The 17,162-nt window shown below is 43.5% G+C and overlaps 3 protein-coding genes across 5 annotated transcripts; 1 reads left to right on the forward strand and 2 right to left on the reverse strand.

The window, feature by feature from the left end:
• Positions 1-556: 556 nt before the first annotated feature.
• LOC4331912 (serine carboxypeptidase 1) lies at positions 557-10,099 on the forward strand. Of its 2 annotated transcripts, XM_066308685.1 has the most exons (8): positions 557-857; positions 7,333-7,583; positions 7,693-7,800; positions 8,506-8,786; positions 8,877-9,131; positions 9,213-9,325; positions 9,402-9,497; positions 9,606-10,099. In XM_066308685.1, the coding sequence occupies exons 1-8, from the start codon at positions 853-855 to the stop codon at positions 9,877-9,879; spliced, it is 1,383 nt and encodes a 460-aa protein (XP_066164782.1). In that variant the 5' UTR covers positions 557-852; the 3' UTR covers positions 9,880-10,099. The 2 variants fall into 2 exon arrangements, with proteins under 2 accessions (XP_066164782.1, XP_015629313.1); XM_015773827.3 differs by lacking the exon at positions 557-857 and having other exon boundaries at positions 7,248-7,583.
• Positions 3,544-6,872, reverse strand: LOC4331911 (uncharacterized). Its single transcript, XM_015772928.3, has 5 exons — positions 6,505-6,872; positions 5,520-5,644; positions 4,610-4,924; positions 4,344-4,513; positions 3,544-4,219 (listed from the first exon to the last, which is right to left on the reverse strand). The coding sequence occupies exons 1-5, from the start codon at positions 6,796-6,798 to the stop codon at positions 3,834-3,836; spliced, it is 1,290 nt and encodes a 429-aa protein (XP_015628414.1). The 5' UTR covers positions 6,799-6,872; the 3' UTR covers positions 3,544-3,833.
• Positions 10,100-10,371: 272 nt separating the features above from the next.
• On the reverse strand, positions 10,372-16,209 carry LOC4331913 (protein SOSEKI 2). Of its 2 annotated transcripts, none has more exons than XR_010740102.1 (5): positions 15,952-16,209; positions 15,745-15,814; positions 15,501-15,616; positions 13,640-14,665; positions 10,372-11,281 (listed from the first exon to the last, which is right to left on the reverse strand). XR_010740102.1 is itself a non-coding variant. In XM_015773828.3 (5 exons), exons 1-5 carry the CDS (start codon positions 16,163-16,165, stop codon positions 10,619-10,621), a joined length of 1,149 nt encoding a protein of 382 aa, XP_015629314.1. In that variant the 5' UTR covers positions 16,166-16,208; the 3' UTR covers positions 10,372-10,618. The 2 variants fall into 2 exon arrangements, 1 of the variants encoding a protein (XP_015629314.1); XM_015773828.3 differs by having other exon boundaries at positions 10,372-10,733; positions 14,032-14,665; positions 15,952-16,208.
• Between the last annotated feature and the right edge of the window lie 953 nt (positions 16,210-17,162).

Here is a 17,162-nt window from a genome sequence, read left to right on the forward strand (position 1 = left end):
CTTAAGAGTTATTTATGATTTATATTCTTAAGTTTTGACTTAAACATTGTTCTAAATGACTTCCTTTACGAGTACCGAGTGAGTACGTACTACTAGTACTCTGTGTATTTGTGTATTTTACTCTACTGGCTACTACTACTATTAGATACGATTGCGATGTTAAAGGCAATTCGGTTTCATGATTTGATCCAACAAGGCCATTTATTTATGAGCGATGGCGCCAGCACACATCTGATTTGCTCGTCTGGTTTACTTACTATTCATTCATGACCCATTTCCCTTTTCTTTGTGTGGAGCGAAAAAAAAATTGCAGGCAAACGATTCTCTTTTCTCTTCCAGAAACAACACTGTACACTTGCCAACGGGTTGGATAGTAACGGCCTGGCAATTAGCATGTGCAGCCATTTTTTGTGACCAAGCAAACAAAGCGATCAGCAACAGTGGCTCACTGTTTACAGCCTCTTCCGTTTGGGCAACCAAACAGTTCGGTGCAATCTAATCCAGAGAAAAGGAATACAATAACAATAAAGCAAACATCAGTGCAGTTGCGAACGTTGTGTCGCTGCAGAAAGTGGCTTTTGCAAAATTGGTCATGGAGCTCCTGTTTGGGGGCAAGATGAGATGACAGCACGCGTGTTCTGGCCGCTGCGAGAATGGTCGATCGGCGACGAAGGGGAAGAAAAAAGGAGGTAGGGATCGGAGAAGAAAGAGGCTGGAGCAATCAAGAGCCACAGAATGATTTGGTGAGGGAGAATATCCACGTGTCTGGCTTCCATCGGCAGGATTAGGGCTTGAAAGAACGAGTCGTTAGTGGCTTTCTTTCAGATCCACGATCCGAGAAATTGCCTAACCATGAGGTATGTCTTGTAGTATTGTCATCATCTTTAGCTTAAGATGATAAGATCTTTGTTTGTTGTAAGGTTGGAGAGAACGGGTACCCAAATCTAAAAATGTTTTTTCTTTTATAGAAATGACTTCATATGCTCAAACAATTAGAGGATGAACCTCTTTAGGGCTCTTTGAAACCTAGGCATAGGATTGTTTTTTTCAATTACACGGCAGATGCATACATACATCACTACACATGTAATATCACACCCACACCCCTACGAAACCTAACACATGCTTTAATAGATAAAAACCAGCGACCCATCTCTGATCTCAAAAAAATCCTCTACGAAACCTAACACATGCTTTAGTAGATAAAAACCAGCGACACATCTCTCATCTCAGAAAAATCCTTTTTGAAAGCTCATCCACATGTGTGTAATATTTCTTGTGAGCACTAGGATTTCTTGTGAACCCTGGTGGATAGAGTCATACACCCACAACTCTACCACCACAACATTGGTGCTTCCTCGTAGGAATAATTCTCCTATAGAACTGGAGGCATAGAAGGCCAATAGGAACTTTAACATCCTATTCCTTTGTTCCAGATGACCTCATATGAAAAAATTTCCAAGGATTTGAAACCTTCAAAATTTTCATGAATCCTTCAATCCAAAGGAGGCGTTAGAGTTATTTCTCTGATCTTCTCACGAGGAAGAAATAAAAAAGGTAACACTTTGACCAACTTAGTAGCCATGCTCATAGCCAATAGCACAATAGCCATAATCGAGCATTGACGTTGAAGGGAAAAAACGAGAAAAAGGAGGCAGTCAGACAGGCAATACTTGTCAGTCTAGCGCAGTTGGTCCATCAGCAAGTGATGATAATGTTCTAAACTGGAAACCAAAAAGTATTACACGCAGATGAAATGTTTTAATATAACCGGTGGCTGGTGTTCCACAACGGGAGTAAAGAAGTGGACAAGAATTAGTGGTCATTACGCTGTCCTAGGGGAAATTTTTAAGCCGTAATGACGCAGCATATACCAAATTGGCAGCACCTCTAATCATTTAGTGCAGCATATCTTTAGGTCCTAATGCCCCATCAGGAAACATGTGACAAATTTGATGATGGCATGCGGCTCAGCAACAGTTCAACAAGATAAACAAGGGATTAAAGCAAACAAGCCAATGGCAGAATTGACGAATCGAATTACTGCCGCAGCACTACACAAAGGTCATGTTCACAGCCTGCCCAGAGGCTGAAGATTGAACTTGGTACTCTTCAGGAGATAGATTATAGGACGCCGTTCTTTTCCTCCCACATATAGCAGTACAAACGATCACATGTACATTTCCCAAACCCCTAAACGCAACGATTTTTTTCAAAAAGAATTATATATAAGGTTAAATATTGTTTAAAAAATATGTTTTCAACCTTGCAATAGTTAATTCATTCATTTATAATCTTGTAAATATTATCACAAAATTAGATAATCTATCATCTATTCGGAGCAAAATAACTGTGCAGTGGTATTTTTGCGAGTAAATCGTACTTCGGACTACAAATTCCTACCAAAGTTTCACTTTGTACCACTCTCACAATGTTTTTTTTTACTTTACACTAGGTATTGTCGTCAAATGTTACACTTTGGACCGGGTAGCCCATATGTCAATGAAACTAACCACCTCTAATGTCCATGTGTCACTTACATGTGGGCCACCCGGTCCAAAGCGTAACATTTGACGACAATACCTATTTGACGACAATACCTAGTGTAAAGTGAAAAAAACATTGTAAGGGTAGTACTTCACTTTGGTAAGAATTTGTGGTCCGAAGTACAATTTACTCTGTTTTTGCACAGTTAAGAACTGCAACCTAATTAGATGTTTACATTTACGTACACAGTCAAAAAGAAAAGAAAAAAAAGAAACAAACAAAAAGAGCGAAGTGATCAGACACCGGACTACAGGAGCCATTGCTGATATAAACGAAACGCTCACATCTTTAGGTTGGACCATGACAATGACAGGAAGAAGCCAAGATCACGTTGTATAAAATAAATATGGGAGCAAAAATAAATAGATAGATGAATCCAGTGGAAGATTCATTTTTTTTCGACTATAAAATTACCATGTCACAGAAACCCATGAGATATTCAAAATTAAATATAGCAAACAGAGATCTTTTGCCCTGGTTCATTTCTGTGGGAAAATAGATGAACAATCAAACGTGAAATTGCATATAATGGTTTATTGTTGACAAATAAGAAAAGAAAGCATGTTCCTGTTAAAAAAATCAAAATAACTGCAATATCATGCTGATGCCGACCTTCACATTTCCAAGAAGCAAAGGAATTGAATATCATCAACCATACAATTTCTGGTCAATGGATACGTATCAGATCGAATTGGATATCCATTAACTATATATTAGCTTCTTGTTATAATGGTCATAAGTTTAAGTTGGATATTATGGACAGGTCTGTTCCAATGGACAGGGTATGAACCTCACACTCAACTAGCAAAGTGGAACTACCCTCCCTCCTACCACTTGCACTCATAACTACAGCATGGACCATATAGGCTCAATTCATAGACTGGGCCTCACAATTGACAACACACACAATGTACATAAGCAATCAGGACAGTTCTGATTAGAATTGAAAAGGAGACATATACAGGAGAGTATATGTGTGCTTCACTGATACACCCGTGAAGAAATGAGTATTCTCCATTAAAAAACCAGTAGCATACTTGCATGCTCTAATTATGTGCAGCTCTTGACAAGCTGTTAAATTACCAAAGGAATATTCATTCTTGATTAAATGTTAATGACTTATCAATTCTATATCATCTCTACTTTTAGCAACACCATCACTAACTGATAAAATATGTATTAGGTCTATGGGCTGTTAAGAACATAGCAAAATATAAATGTTGAGTTGCAAAACACATTCCAGATAAAGGGAACACCCATTGTTCAAGGTAGTCATGCATTTGAGATTATCTTTTACCTACGCAATGGGCAAGCTTCAATCTTACCTCCTCAAGTTCCACTTCTTCCATGCCATTGTTACTTAACCAAGAAGATAAGCACAGATTAACAATATCCATACCAGAACCCGTTGATGAAAAACCATTAAAATTAATGAGTTCTCCAAACAAAACCATCTTTCCCAGATTAGTCGTAGATGGTTCCTCTGCAAACTTCAGTAGAATGTCTTTCATGGCACTACACCAGATAGGCCGAGCCATCTTCAAGAAGGAACACAAAGTAGTAATAGCAAGCTTAACTGTTCCAATATCAGATTCATCCTTTCCACCTCTTCCATGGAAATCTGAACCTCCGATCTTCAAAAGGTCATACTTCTCAGCTAATTCACTAAATCCTGTGGAATAGAGTCCATACGTGTCAGCAACGATCCTGTAATTGGATATGAACTAACAAATAACAAACATATGCTGCTTTCAAATAAGATTTGAAATGATTTATGTATGGTACAAGAGACATACCATCAACTTTTCCGTCACTTCTGTAGACTTCCAGAGCATTAAGGCCAGCACCTTTCAATGCTCGGATGACTGCATCTGGGTTCTTCAATGCCCATGGATGAGCTAATGCAGATATACCCCCTGTACGATTAATCAACTGCACCACAGTCTCAGCGAATGGTTCACTTCCTCTGCACAAAATATGGGCCCCGTTATTTAACAAAGACATTCCTCCGCGTGAAACAATCACCAGGATGAATTTTTCGTACATTATCAATAGCACTTACGTGGCATATGCAGGGCCATCATCACCAATGTACTTGTTGAATGCTTGCCTAATGTTCTCTATATGACCCATTTCAACCATAGCCCTTGCTATATGCAATCTGCCAGGTGCTACTCCCTCACCAGCAATTTTAGTTACATGTTCCCACTTTATTGGCACCTTTAGTCTATCTAGCTTTGCCAGCATATTCCTTGCACGCAAGTACCGCCCATCTCTAATGTTTGATAGCATCCTTTCCAGATCATCAAACCTTGAAGGTCCACACATACCATAGTATGCAAGAATATGAACATGCTCACCAGTACCAGCGATTTCCCTTTAAGACAATGAAGATCAGGGACAGCTATATGAACATACAAGGACAAAATGCAACATATATAATGCTCGGTTAAAGTGACCATTGATAACAGATTGGCATATTTGGTTTGTAGTTAATAGTCATTTATATAAGGTGAATAGATGAGAGGAGCTAGTATTCCTTGGCGCATTTTTATAAGGTGATTAATCTTGATCCTCACGCTTGATTTTACCTTGCTCTGTTAAGCTGACATGTAAACACCAACAGAACTCTCTTGGTCTTTAGAATCAAGATAGCTCAATGATATGTCAAAAAGGTACTAGACTAGCTAGCACAATTTTACGGAAAAGATGCGACAATGAAGTCTTGTTCACTACAATTATCAGTAATGGTACAGGAATCTCTGAACGAAACAACTTCACTCGTATTGTGATTACTTAAATGTTGTTTACAACAAAGTAACATAACAGAATATTATAAGATGGAACAGGCATATAGTGCGATGATAGTTCCTGAGTTATGAGGGCATGAACCAACTACGATTATTTGTTAAAATTCCATCGCATTGCTATTTTTTATTCAAAAGATGGATGGGAAACAAGAAATATCTTACTTTGGAGAATATAGTGCACTGATTTCAACTCCTGGGATTATTCTCATGCCAAATCTGTGAGCCGCTGACACAGCTTCAGGTATACCAGCCATGGTATCATGATCTGTCAGGGCAAGTACTTTCACCTGTAGTACCGACATATACAATTTAGCCATTCTAACTCTTCTTCTTTTTCTACCATTCAAAATTGTGGCATGCACATGGTAAGATTTAACATCTGAACAAGCACCCAATACATAAGACAAACTTTGGGACAATGAGATATAGCATATACATGAAGATCACTTCACTAGAAAAAGGGATGCTGCACTGTCAAGCAAAGCACGATCTGAACTCTGAACTACCCAACGCAATCAGCCGATGGCCGCTTCCATGATCATTGAAGGGGTACTGATTCAAGGGCATAAGTACCCTCCAAGAGTACGAGTGATCACAGCATTTAAATATAGTTAACAGATTAAGGAAACACGGAGGCTATGCGGCTGGCATCCAATATTGAACCCAGTAGGCACATTACCTACTGCTTCACAGGAAACTGGAAAACAGATTGGAAGGTGTCAAGGTGATGCTTGGAAGTGCAACCCTTGGTCCCTTAGAGCACGTTTAATTACTAGTAGGCTATATAAGCCATCTATAAACTTATATGAATGAGAAAGAACCCAAAAAAAAAAGGGTGCTAGCTCTCATGCAAGATCTAGATCTATATATGCTCCAAGGTAAATGCATTAATTACATAAGTGAGAAAAAGAGAGAGGAGAAGAGAATTAGAGGCAACCTTATAGCTAATCCATTGTACATGTCAGCTCTAATACATGTTAGTTCTCACTGTTAAACTAGCTCTTACTCCCTTACACAACGAAGCAGCTCTGAGGAGCCCATTTATCGCACAATATAACCGCTATACGAGTTACAGACCTCACAGGCATTTCCTCAAACACCTACCGGCTACCAGGCAAACGGAGGAGAGTCCAGATCGTGTACTTACTCCGTTGCGGTGGGCGCGCTCCACGAGCTCGGAGGGGGAGAGGAACCCGTCGCTGTGGTTGGAGTGGGAGTGGAGCTCGAACAGCACGCTCCCTCCGCCTCCAGAGGCCATGCGCGCGGCCTGGTGCGGCAGGAAGTCGTCCCCGGCGGCATCGGCAGCCGAGGGCTCCGGCGGCGGCGCGGAGGCAGCGGGATGCGCCCAGGCGCGGACGTAGTCGAGGGCCACGGCCTGGTCGGGGCTCGGCTTCGCCTTCTTCCTGCTCCTGCTCGGCTTCGCCTTCTTCCTGCTCCCCATGGCGGGTTCTGGGAGGGAGAGAGAGATCGGCGCCTCCGCTGTGCGCCCGTGCGCTCACCTCGTCGCCGCGTCACGGCGTCAGCTCGCCGCTCTAGGGCCTAGGCTTCTGGTTGTCTGGCGAATTTGGGCCGGGCTTGATCTCATTATCTATGGGCCTTTAGTTTTCCTTTCCGATCTAACAAATCAGTAGTAGTATTGTTTATCCACATTTTTAAAATTTTTGAACTAAACATTTAAAATTTTAATTTGGAGTGATAATAAGGTAAAGTTTAACGGGCAATAAAGTGCTTAAAATAGTCAACCAGCTCATCAGGAAAGAACAGTCTATTATCGGCAAGGACGTCCTTAAATTTGGGAGGGTCTTGAAAGAGAAGAATCAAAGACGAACGTGGCATCCGCGGTTCAACTGAATAACCAGAAAACAGGCACAAAATTTTGTTTCTTGCTATAAATCCGCTGTTTGCCAATAATCTGCATTCGCCATTATTTTTTTTTCCTCTTCCTCTGTTTCCCAATGATGATGATGAACTACAGGGCGTTGTGGTTGTGGCTCTCCGTCGCAATCGTCTTCTCCGTGCAATCATGCCGGGCTCTCGCCGCCGGCGAGGGCTCCAAGGAAGCGGACAAGATCGCCGCGCTGCCGGGCCAGCCACCGGACGTGAAGCTACAGCAATATTCAGGCTACATCAACGTCAATGAGACTTCCGGGAAGTCGCTCTTCTACTACTTTGTGGAAGCCTCCGTTGATGCTGCCCACAAACCGCTTCTTTTGTGGCTCAACGGAGGTAATTTTTCCGTATCCAATTGCGTTCCCAATCAGTATGTTCAGAATAGTGATCGAAACAGATCGAGTACATGTTGGAATTCTTCATCAAATTACTGCTGTGTTTACAGGGCCTGGCTGCTCATCCATGGGCATCGGAGCGTTCCAGGAGATCGGGCCCTTCCGCGTGGACACGGACGGCAAGACGCTCTGCCGGAACCCGCACTCCTGGATTACTGGTCAGGATACGTTTCTCGGTCACGTTACATTATTACATCGGTATATAAAAAAAACAAAAAAAAAGCCATAGTTTGGCTGGTTTCAAGCATAAGCGAGACGGCATATTTATAAATAAAAATTAATTTGTGAAGTGACAAAACTTTGATATGCGTGTTTTTAGCGATCTAAAAAATGGCTGAAAAATAAACTTTGATAAAAAAACCCTCAAAATCAACTTTAAATTTAAGTTTGAAAATTCAAATTTTGACCGGTAAACATAAGCATAAGCAACGGACACGGATTTTCTACACCTAGGTGCCATGGCACCCATCGTTTGCATGCGACATAAATAGTTATAGAAAAAATTAAAAAAAAATTAGTAACATCAATTATGATGATATAAGTCTATACACAAACATGCAGAACTAAATTTGATCTACAATTAGAGAAACAAAAATAATAAAATCAGACAATGAATAGTACCCGTACAACGTAGATAAAATTTGTTATTTTTGTTTCTTCATATATCGATCGAATTTAAACTTGCATATTTGTATATTGTCTTATATTATCAAAGTCCATCTTATCAAATTTTATATTTTTTTATATAACTGTTTAAATTACATACATACACCTAGGTGACATGGCACTAGGTGCAGAAAATACTTTCTCCTTCCTTGTGCGTGAGCGTGACTGACAATCGGTTGAACCGCGGGTTGGCGCAGCGGCGAACCTGCTGTTCCTGGAGAGCCCCGTGGGCGTGGGCTTCTCGTACGCGGCGGTGAAGCCGCAGGAGGTGTACAGCACCATAGGGGACAACATGACGGCGCACGACTCGCACACCTTCCTGCTCCGGTGGCTCGACCGGTTCCCGGAATACAAGACCCGGGACCTCTTCATCGTCGGCGAGAGCTACGCCGGCCACTACGTCCCGGAGCTCGCCGTCACCATCCTCGACAACAACTTGCTCCCGCACGCGACCCCCATCAAGCTCAAAGGAATCGCCGTGAGTATGCAGGATTCGCCATGCATGGCCATGTTCAGATAGCCGCGAAGCTGTAATGTTTTCTGAATTCTGGTGATGTTCTACGTTCAGATCGGGAACGGCATACTGGAGTTCGCGGCTGAGCAAACGCAGCTGTACGAGTACCTGTGGCAGCACGCGTTCATATCGGACTCGGCGCACGCGCTCATCACGCAGAGCTGCAAGTACCCCGACGACCACCCGTCGGCGCTCTGCGAGTCGGCGAGGAAAGCGGCGTATAGCCGGATTGGCAACATCGACATCTACAACATATACTCGTCCACCTGCCACGAACAGAAAGTCAGGCCCTCAGCCTCCAAGTGCATGGTACGGATGATATATTACTGCACGCTTTTGCAGGTTGAATTTAATTATCAAACCGCATGAAACACCCGCATTTGCATGCAGGATTTGGCTGATCCGTGCTCCCAATACTTCGTGGAGGCGTACATGAACCAGCCCCAGGTACAGAAGACGATCCATGCGAACACGGAGTTGAAGTATCCCTGGACTAGATGCAGGTATTTATGGTGTCAAGCTCACGCAAGCACGCTCTTGCTTTCCCATCTCTGACGTTGGAGGATGGAAATGTGACAGGGTTTACAACCTAGACCACTTCGGCGACTCGCCAAAGTCAATGCTGCCATACATCAAGGCAGTGATAACCGGCCGCATCCGCATCTGGATATTCAGGTCCGTCAAATGCTGCGTGTTCGATCGCTAGCTCTTCCGTTCATCCTGCCTAGCATCGTCATGTACTCTTCTTTGGTGACAATGTACATATATTTGTGTGTGCTGCAGCGGCGACTTGGATGCGATGGTGCCGGTGACGGCGACGAGGCAGTCGATGGAGAGGCTCCAGCTGCGGGTGGCGGCGGACTGGCGGCCGTGGTCGGCGGACGGCAAGGACGTTGCCGGGTACGTGATCGCGTACGACGGGCTGGTGTTCGCGACGGTGCGCGGGTCCGGGCACATGGCCCCGATCGACCAGCCGGAGCGAGCGCTGGTGCTCGTCTCCTCCTTCATCCGGGGGCAGCCGCTCCCACCGCCGCAACCTGATCAACACGACGCCTAGCGCGCGTGTGCCCCACCGCTGCACCAGTTGCCATACGTAGCTAGGGAGATTGGCATGGCATGGCCGAGCTGAGGAGCTCAACGTGTCGTCGTGCACTCGTGCGTCGTCGGATCGGAAGTGAATTCTCGCTGTACTCTTGGTGTCTTTCGAGACTCGATCGCAACTGTGTTTATGTGTGTAGGGTGACGCATATTTCAGTCAATCCGTGACAACCTCCAAACCTCGATCTGTAGCCAACCCGTTTTTCCCACCGGTTTTCTAGCCATATGCCCATACGAGCGCTGGGCGATACACAATCAGGCAAAAGCTAGGACGCGCCTGCAACACAGTCAGAGGCTCAGAGTCAGAGCTCATCAACTCAGGACGATGGAGCACGAATTTATGGAGCGGATGCAATGCATCGGGGCCTATTCATTGCCATCCTTTACGCAGTGGACCCAAGAGCGTCACACACCGCCCCATACTACCATCTGTTACCAAGCACATCTGGCATCAGCATGCTGACCTCGTTCATCATATTTTCACCGAGAAAGGAAACCAAACAAGCAGAATCAATCCCCTACTCTACTCTCTGAACTGAGTGATGAATGACTTCAACATTCCAGATCTACCAGCAACATGTAGTAATACAGTGAGTAGTCTCCTTTAATTCCTCTTAGAAAAGTACAACTAGCTAGATTAATGTTCTACTCAGTAGTTCCTGAAAATCTGAATGATGGTTGGAGTGCACCTAGCTAAGTTACTTGTGCTGCTTCTTCCTGCCCGGGATGCATCTCCCCCTGATCATCCCTTCCTCCCCTTCCATCTGCTCATCCGTCGTTGATCTCTCCTCGCTGACACCAAGCCTCGAACTCCTGAGGTTAAAAACCAAAAGTTATTTGCAAATGCCATAAAGTTTACAGGCAAAAGCGCATACCGATCTGTAAAAGTGTAACACAGCCTTGATCGAGCTCCTGAGGTTAAAAACCAAAAGTTATTTGCAAATAAATGCCTTTAAAGTTTACAGGCAAAAGCATACGATGTGTAAAGGTGTAACACAGAGAGATTCGATTCTGTCCGTACGTTTACAGTACTATGTACAACAACGTCGTACGCTGACACAGTAGAACCTAGTACAGAATCCATCAGCGATTGAGCTTGAGCTTGACGAGAGCCATGAGTGGACCTGGACGATGGCCCATACCAATATGCACACACAGTCTACAGTTGTGCAGCACGATTACATGACGCGTCGACGAAGCACGAAAGAACCTACTGTCTTCATGCCAAAACGCACCGGCGCACAGCATGCAACCAAACGAGATACTGTACACGTTTGATCGAGTATTTTCCGGCAAAAAAATGCGAATTCGAAGTACTACAGCTCGCTGCACACACCCGTGCATACGCCATGCCTGGTTAACTTAAATCTATCTATTATATACTAAAAGTCCATGAAACTTTCTACAAGCGCTTTCAAGCCGCCACGTGGCGCTCTAATAAAATAGAGAGAATCCTAGAAATTCTAAGAAAAAAACAAAACATATATCCTTTGATTTTTACTTAAATTGGTGGGTCCAATATTATACACCGTTAGATGAAATTGATCTTAAAACAAACTAAAAACCATGGGTCCCACCTATCCTCTCCTCCCGTGCCAAATACGTACGCTTCCTCCCCCCCCCCCCCCCCCTTTTTCCTTTTTTCTTCTTTTTTCCATATATATATATATATATATAAATATATTTTTTAAATAATCATAATTTTACAAACAAAGAATCTACCATCATATAACTTAAGCCGGTGTACTCTTTACTTTGTACTATTATTTTCAAATAATGCACTATTTTAAAATAAATTTTACACAATTATATTGTGTACCTATCAAATAAACAATATCTATATATTAACTAATTTATATGTGCACTTAAACTTATGGCTCCATTATGCAAATTATTGGATCTACATTTTATTACACTGTTCTATTATTCTCAAGTAATGCACTATTTCAAAATAAGGTCTACACCATTATATTATGTACCCATTAAATTAACAATTTAAAATCTATATTAACTAATTTACACTTACACTAGAACTGATGGACCTATTATTATAATCATCAGATCTATTGTTTGCTAATAAATAAAGCGTCCAAAATTATCTTTTTGCCTGCTGCACATTGCACGTCTGCACCTTTGCCTTTCGCACGTGTTACAAAGCATAAAGCATAGTGTCTGAGACATCTAAGGTGAACACAACCATTATAGCGCTACCGCTTTGCCACGTATCAAATCATATATGTAGATGATTAATTTTGTAAATAACATAAAAAGAAAATTAAAGGTGTGATGCGACAAGAGAATAATTAAGCACCATGGGTTGTGTTTTTCTCTACACTAATTAGCTCTGTTTAAGTTGAAACCGAGAGTTGATTACATAACAACTATAATGTATTTATGTTATGTCATATTTGGATTTTGTACTATTTGTTTGTACAGGTAAAAGGAATCATTATGTTATAAATGTGAGCGCAATATTGACGAATATCAATACAAATCTTACTACGACAAGGGTGATAAAGGGAGTTTAAGGCCCTCTCTTTTTTCCCGATTCCATATTTTGGATTTTTGTTTGCACGCTTTATGAGTTTCTAAATGGTGTCATCTTTAAACAACTTTCTAACTTTTTAGAAGTCAATCCATTCATTTATACCCTCGAATAGCTATCACATAAATTATATAATTCATCAATTTCAGCTATCCTAAACTTTAAGTACTACTCTCTCTGTTTCACAATGTAAGTCATTTTAGCATTTCCCACATTAACATCAATATAAATGTAGGAAATGCTAGAATGACTTACATTGTGAAACGGAGGAAGTACATATTTTTTTCATGCGAGCCATGGTGATCAACGGATCATCAAAGTCGTAAGATGAATATATAAGAGTTGATCTGAACAATTGTAAATAGGTGTCAAAATTAATTGCTATTAATTAGACATCTAATGGCTTGCTAGCCACAAAATTAATTTCTCTCTACATGTATATAAACATGGACGAAGCTGGAACAAATATTACCATATGTCACATACATATATATTGTGCAGTTAATATTCTAATTAGTCATTTCAAATTCCTTAAAATGCTCACAAGCTGCCACGTGGTGCTATAATAAATTAGGGCAAATATTAGAAATTCTTAGAAAAAAATCAAAGTATATATTATTTGATTTTCACTTAAACTGGTAGGTCCAATATTATAAACCGTTAGATTAAATTGATCTTAAAACAAACTAAATACTACGAGGTCCCACCTCGACATAGGTACACACCTACGTGCACGGGTACATACGCCTCCCCTCCCTTTTTTCATTTTTCTCTTTCTTTTTTTCCCATCCATATGCTTCCCTTCCTTTATTACTATATCATGCGTCTTCATGAGACGATTTAATCAAAAGAATTTTTAGTATCTTGCACTCGCATTTTTAATTTGTGACCATACTACACGGTATGTATATACATGTACTGTATGATAATTAACTAGCAATAGTTTCTTATTTACTCGAGAAAAAAAATGATTCAAAAGTCGTAAGTACTTAATCCATCTCCTACTCAAAAGTTTATGATTGGTTTTATAAGATACCTTAAGAAAAATACAACCCTTAAATTATTATAAAATAACATTATCCAAACTTTAATTTGCCCTGAATCTATGAGACAAAATTTCTGAACAAACAATAATCTTACTTTTCAATAATATATAAGTGTATGCGCGGGCCACCTTCCTAGTCCTCCTAAACGGCAAGCATGCATGCCGGTTGCTGTCTTCTGCAGTTTTTGCTGTCGTTTTTTTTTTCTCCAACATAAAAAAGGACGTGCTCATTCGTTGACCTCTATTATGTTGTGTCATGTGTCATGGCTAAATTCCAAGATTTCCGTTTAGTCTAGACAAGCATTGCATGCTACGTCTACACATGACCTACGCATTCGACAATTAGACAAGAGATGTGACGAATCGAGTGATGAGATATCAGGAAAAAGCCATACGCATTCGACAATCGCGATGTCAGTCAGTCAGTCACTCGATCGGCCAGATGCAAGCTAGCTACGGCAGGTTAGGCGATCGAAGACTTTGCAAAGGATTTTACCACTTCCGGTAATGGTAAGGTTTACCTCTCCTCGTTGTACGAGTTGGAGCGTTTGAGCGAGCTGGATGGCAGTGGAGTGCCCCTGACTCCGCTCTCCACGATGCTGCCGCTGAAGTACTCCTTCTCCTCCACCGCCAGGTGGCCGAACCGCCGGCTCAGCTCGCCGCCGCCGCCGGCCTCCTCGTCGTCGTCGACCTCCGTGCCGGCGCGTGAGGCCGCCGCCAGCCGGCTCACCAGGCCGCAGCTCCGCCTCGGCTCGGTCCGGCACTTGGCCGAGCCGCCGCCGGCCGCCGACCCGCAGGCGATGAGCTGCAGGAGCATCGAGCCGGCCCTGTTCGACTCGGTCTCGTCACTACCGCGGCCGCCGCCCGGCTGCAGCTGCGGCGCGGCAGGGGGCTTGTCGGAGGAGGTCGACGACGGCGGCGAGGTCTCCTCCACGGGCAGCTCCACCGGGCGGCTCCGGTTGGTGCGCGCCGAGACGGGCTTCGCAGCGAGGCGAGCGCCGCCGGCTCGCCGGTGGTAGCCGTACCCCAGCTCGTCGTCCTCGGGATCCTCCGCGGCGTCGTCCCGGTAGCTGTCCACGTACTGCTTGTGGCTGGGCGGCAACGCCAGCCGCTTCGCCGGAGACCTATCGGTGACACGAAGGTGTGGGAACCGATCTGCAAATTTTAGAGGAGAAAAAAACAATTGAACAGTTTACACAGCAGGTTTGGCAGAGACAGGTGACCATTATAATTCGGATGATGGATGCTGCTACAGTATGAGAGACTTCTTCTACCGCCACGCATTAATTAACTGATTAACCTCAGACAGTAGGGTCGTAGTGAAGTCTTCACACACGATTTACGATGTGGGTGCAGCAAGGAAACGTGCAAGGTGTAAGAAAGCTGTACTTGTGTTTTACTATCAGCACCCATCATGGCCCATTTTCACATTTGAAAAACGAGTTGACAATGTGAAGTGAGAACAAAGAAAAAAATTACTCCTTCCGTCTCAAAATAAATACAGTTTTAACACTGCTCATGCTCAACGTTTGATCGTTCGTCTTATTTAAAAAAGAATTATGATTAGTATTGTTATTGTTATTAGATGATAATACATGAATATTATTTTATGTGTGACTAATATTATTAATTTTTAATAAAATTTTTAAATAAGACGGACGGTCAAAACGCTGGACACGAATATCTATGGCAGCACTTATTTTAGGAAGATAGTAGCCTTTTTCAGATTGATAAGATGGCCTCTTTCTTGTGAGTACTGAAAAAGACGATAAATTATTGCTGTACATGCACCATGACCATGGTGTCCATGCAAAGTCATGGCAGTTCCAGTACTACTCCCAGTACTTTTTTTTTTGAACGACCTCTCCCAGTGCAATCAAACGGCGAGTCCATCAATAATAGTTTCACATGAAAAAGATACGGAGTAGTGATAGCAGGTGGAGTTGGCCGAGTGAGTACTTTGTAGAGTGATGGCCTGATGAGTACATACCGGAAGAACAGCCAGGGAAGATTTCGGAGCCCTTGAGAACGTACTCCACGCCGTCCGACGGGTAGATCACATCGTTCTCAGATAGATCGTTCCACACATACCCGTTCTTGTAGTTCCTTCATGTTTGCACACAAATGAGCAGCAATGTTACTACTACATCAAGCTCAAGTAAGTGTTGTACTACTAAAAGATAGAGAAACAAGTGGGAAGCATGCATGAATGACCGCAGTTTTCAGTTAGGTACCTCTTGCAAGACCATGAGAAGAGAGCAGGCATGCCTTTTCCCCTAAGCAGCGTGAGCCTATCCATCACATCTTCAGGCACGCACACCGCCAAAGAAAAAGAGAAAAGAATCAGAACCGGTGATCACCATAGAAGATTTAACTAAACTAAGCACCATATGCATTTAGCATGCAGATACAACAAGATGCAGGGATGTTCAGATGTGCACCTTTGAGGCGAAGTGGCTGGTGAGGATGCTGAGCCAGCTCCATGAAGTGCGGGTGCTCGAGCTGCCCGTTCCTGCAGAGGTAGTAGATGATCTGCACCTTCCTCATCGGCCTCGCCGGCGCCGACCTCACCGGCGGCGCGTACGCCGGCCGGCCCCGCTCCGGGCTCGCCTCCGCCCTGCCCACCACCTTCCTCCCTTCCACCGTCGCCTCCATTTGGCCTCTAGCTCTCACACTCTCACCACTGATGACCACACTCGCAGCGGCTTATATCACTCCTGACCGGTAGCGCCGGTGGCTAGTTGGGCCCACAGGTTTTAGTACTAGTACTCGAGTAGGAGTAGTAGAGGAGATATGGTTGGAATTGGAATGGGAATGGAAACATGCAAGTACCAAGCGCCCATCTCGAGTATTTACAGCACGCACCCTCCTTCTCTGTACATTTATTCATTACTCCTCCATTCCCGTGTAGTACTACTTGTGATTTTATAGGATGTGCTCATGAGCTCATCTGCAGTTGTGATTTTAGGATGTGCTCATGTGCAGTGCATCTAGCAACGCCAGCAATCGAGGGCAGAGGACGCAGAGAAAAATCCAGTAGAAAAACGGGTGCGGACAGCAGAGGGTATAGGCTGTGCGTGCGAGGCTGCATGCGACTGCAAGAGAGAAGAGAGCCGAGCGGGCGTCAGCGACATCGCTCCATCCATGCACGCACTGTTTGCGCAATAAGTGCGCGGTGTCCGGTGAGGTCTTGTGTTCCGGTGCGGTCTTGTGCAGTTGCGCTTGTGCCGCGGGGTCTCCGCTTGTTGGTTAGTTGGGTCGTCGAGCGTCGAACGCGGCATGCGATCGGGGGAGCGGTTGGGGAGGGCACCGTGTTGTGTAGTGCAGCTCAGGGCGGTGCGGAGGTGTGGAGGGATGGATAAAAAGCTCTAAGCTAGAACTTGGTCAAGCTGAGCTAGGCTATGTTTGGAAGATTAGCCCAGAGCTAATTTTGAGAGTTAATGTTTAGTCATTAATTAGTAGGCTAAATATTAGTCTAAGTTGGCATGTTTGGATCCATTGACTAATTCAAGACCAAAAGGTGGAGAAAGAGTAAGAGAGAGAGAGCTGCTTTTTAATGGTCCCCACACAAAATTAGTCTCATTAGCACCCCTTGGAGGGGCTAATGTTTTGATGGTGGCTAATTCACTTTAGCCACAAATTAGCCCACCTT

The sequence above is a fragment of the Oryza sativa genome, chromosome 3 (genome assembly GCF_034140825.1).
Source record: "Oryza sativa Japonica Group chromosome 3, ASM3414082v1".
Lineage (NCBI taxonomy): Eukaryota > Viridiplantae > Streptophyta > Magnoliopsida > Poales > Poaceae > Oryza > Oryza sativa.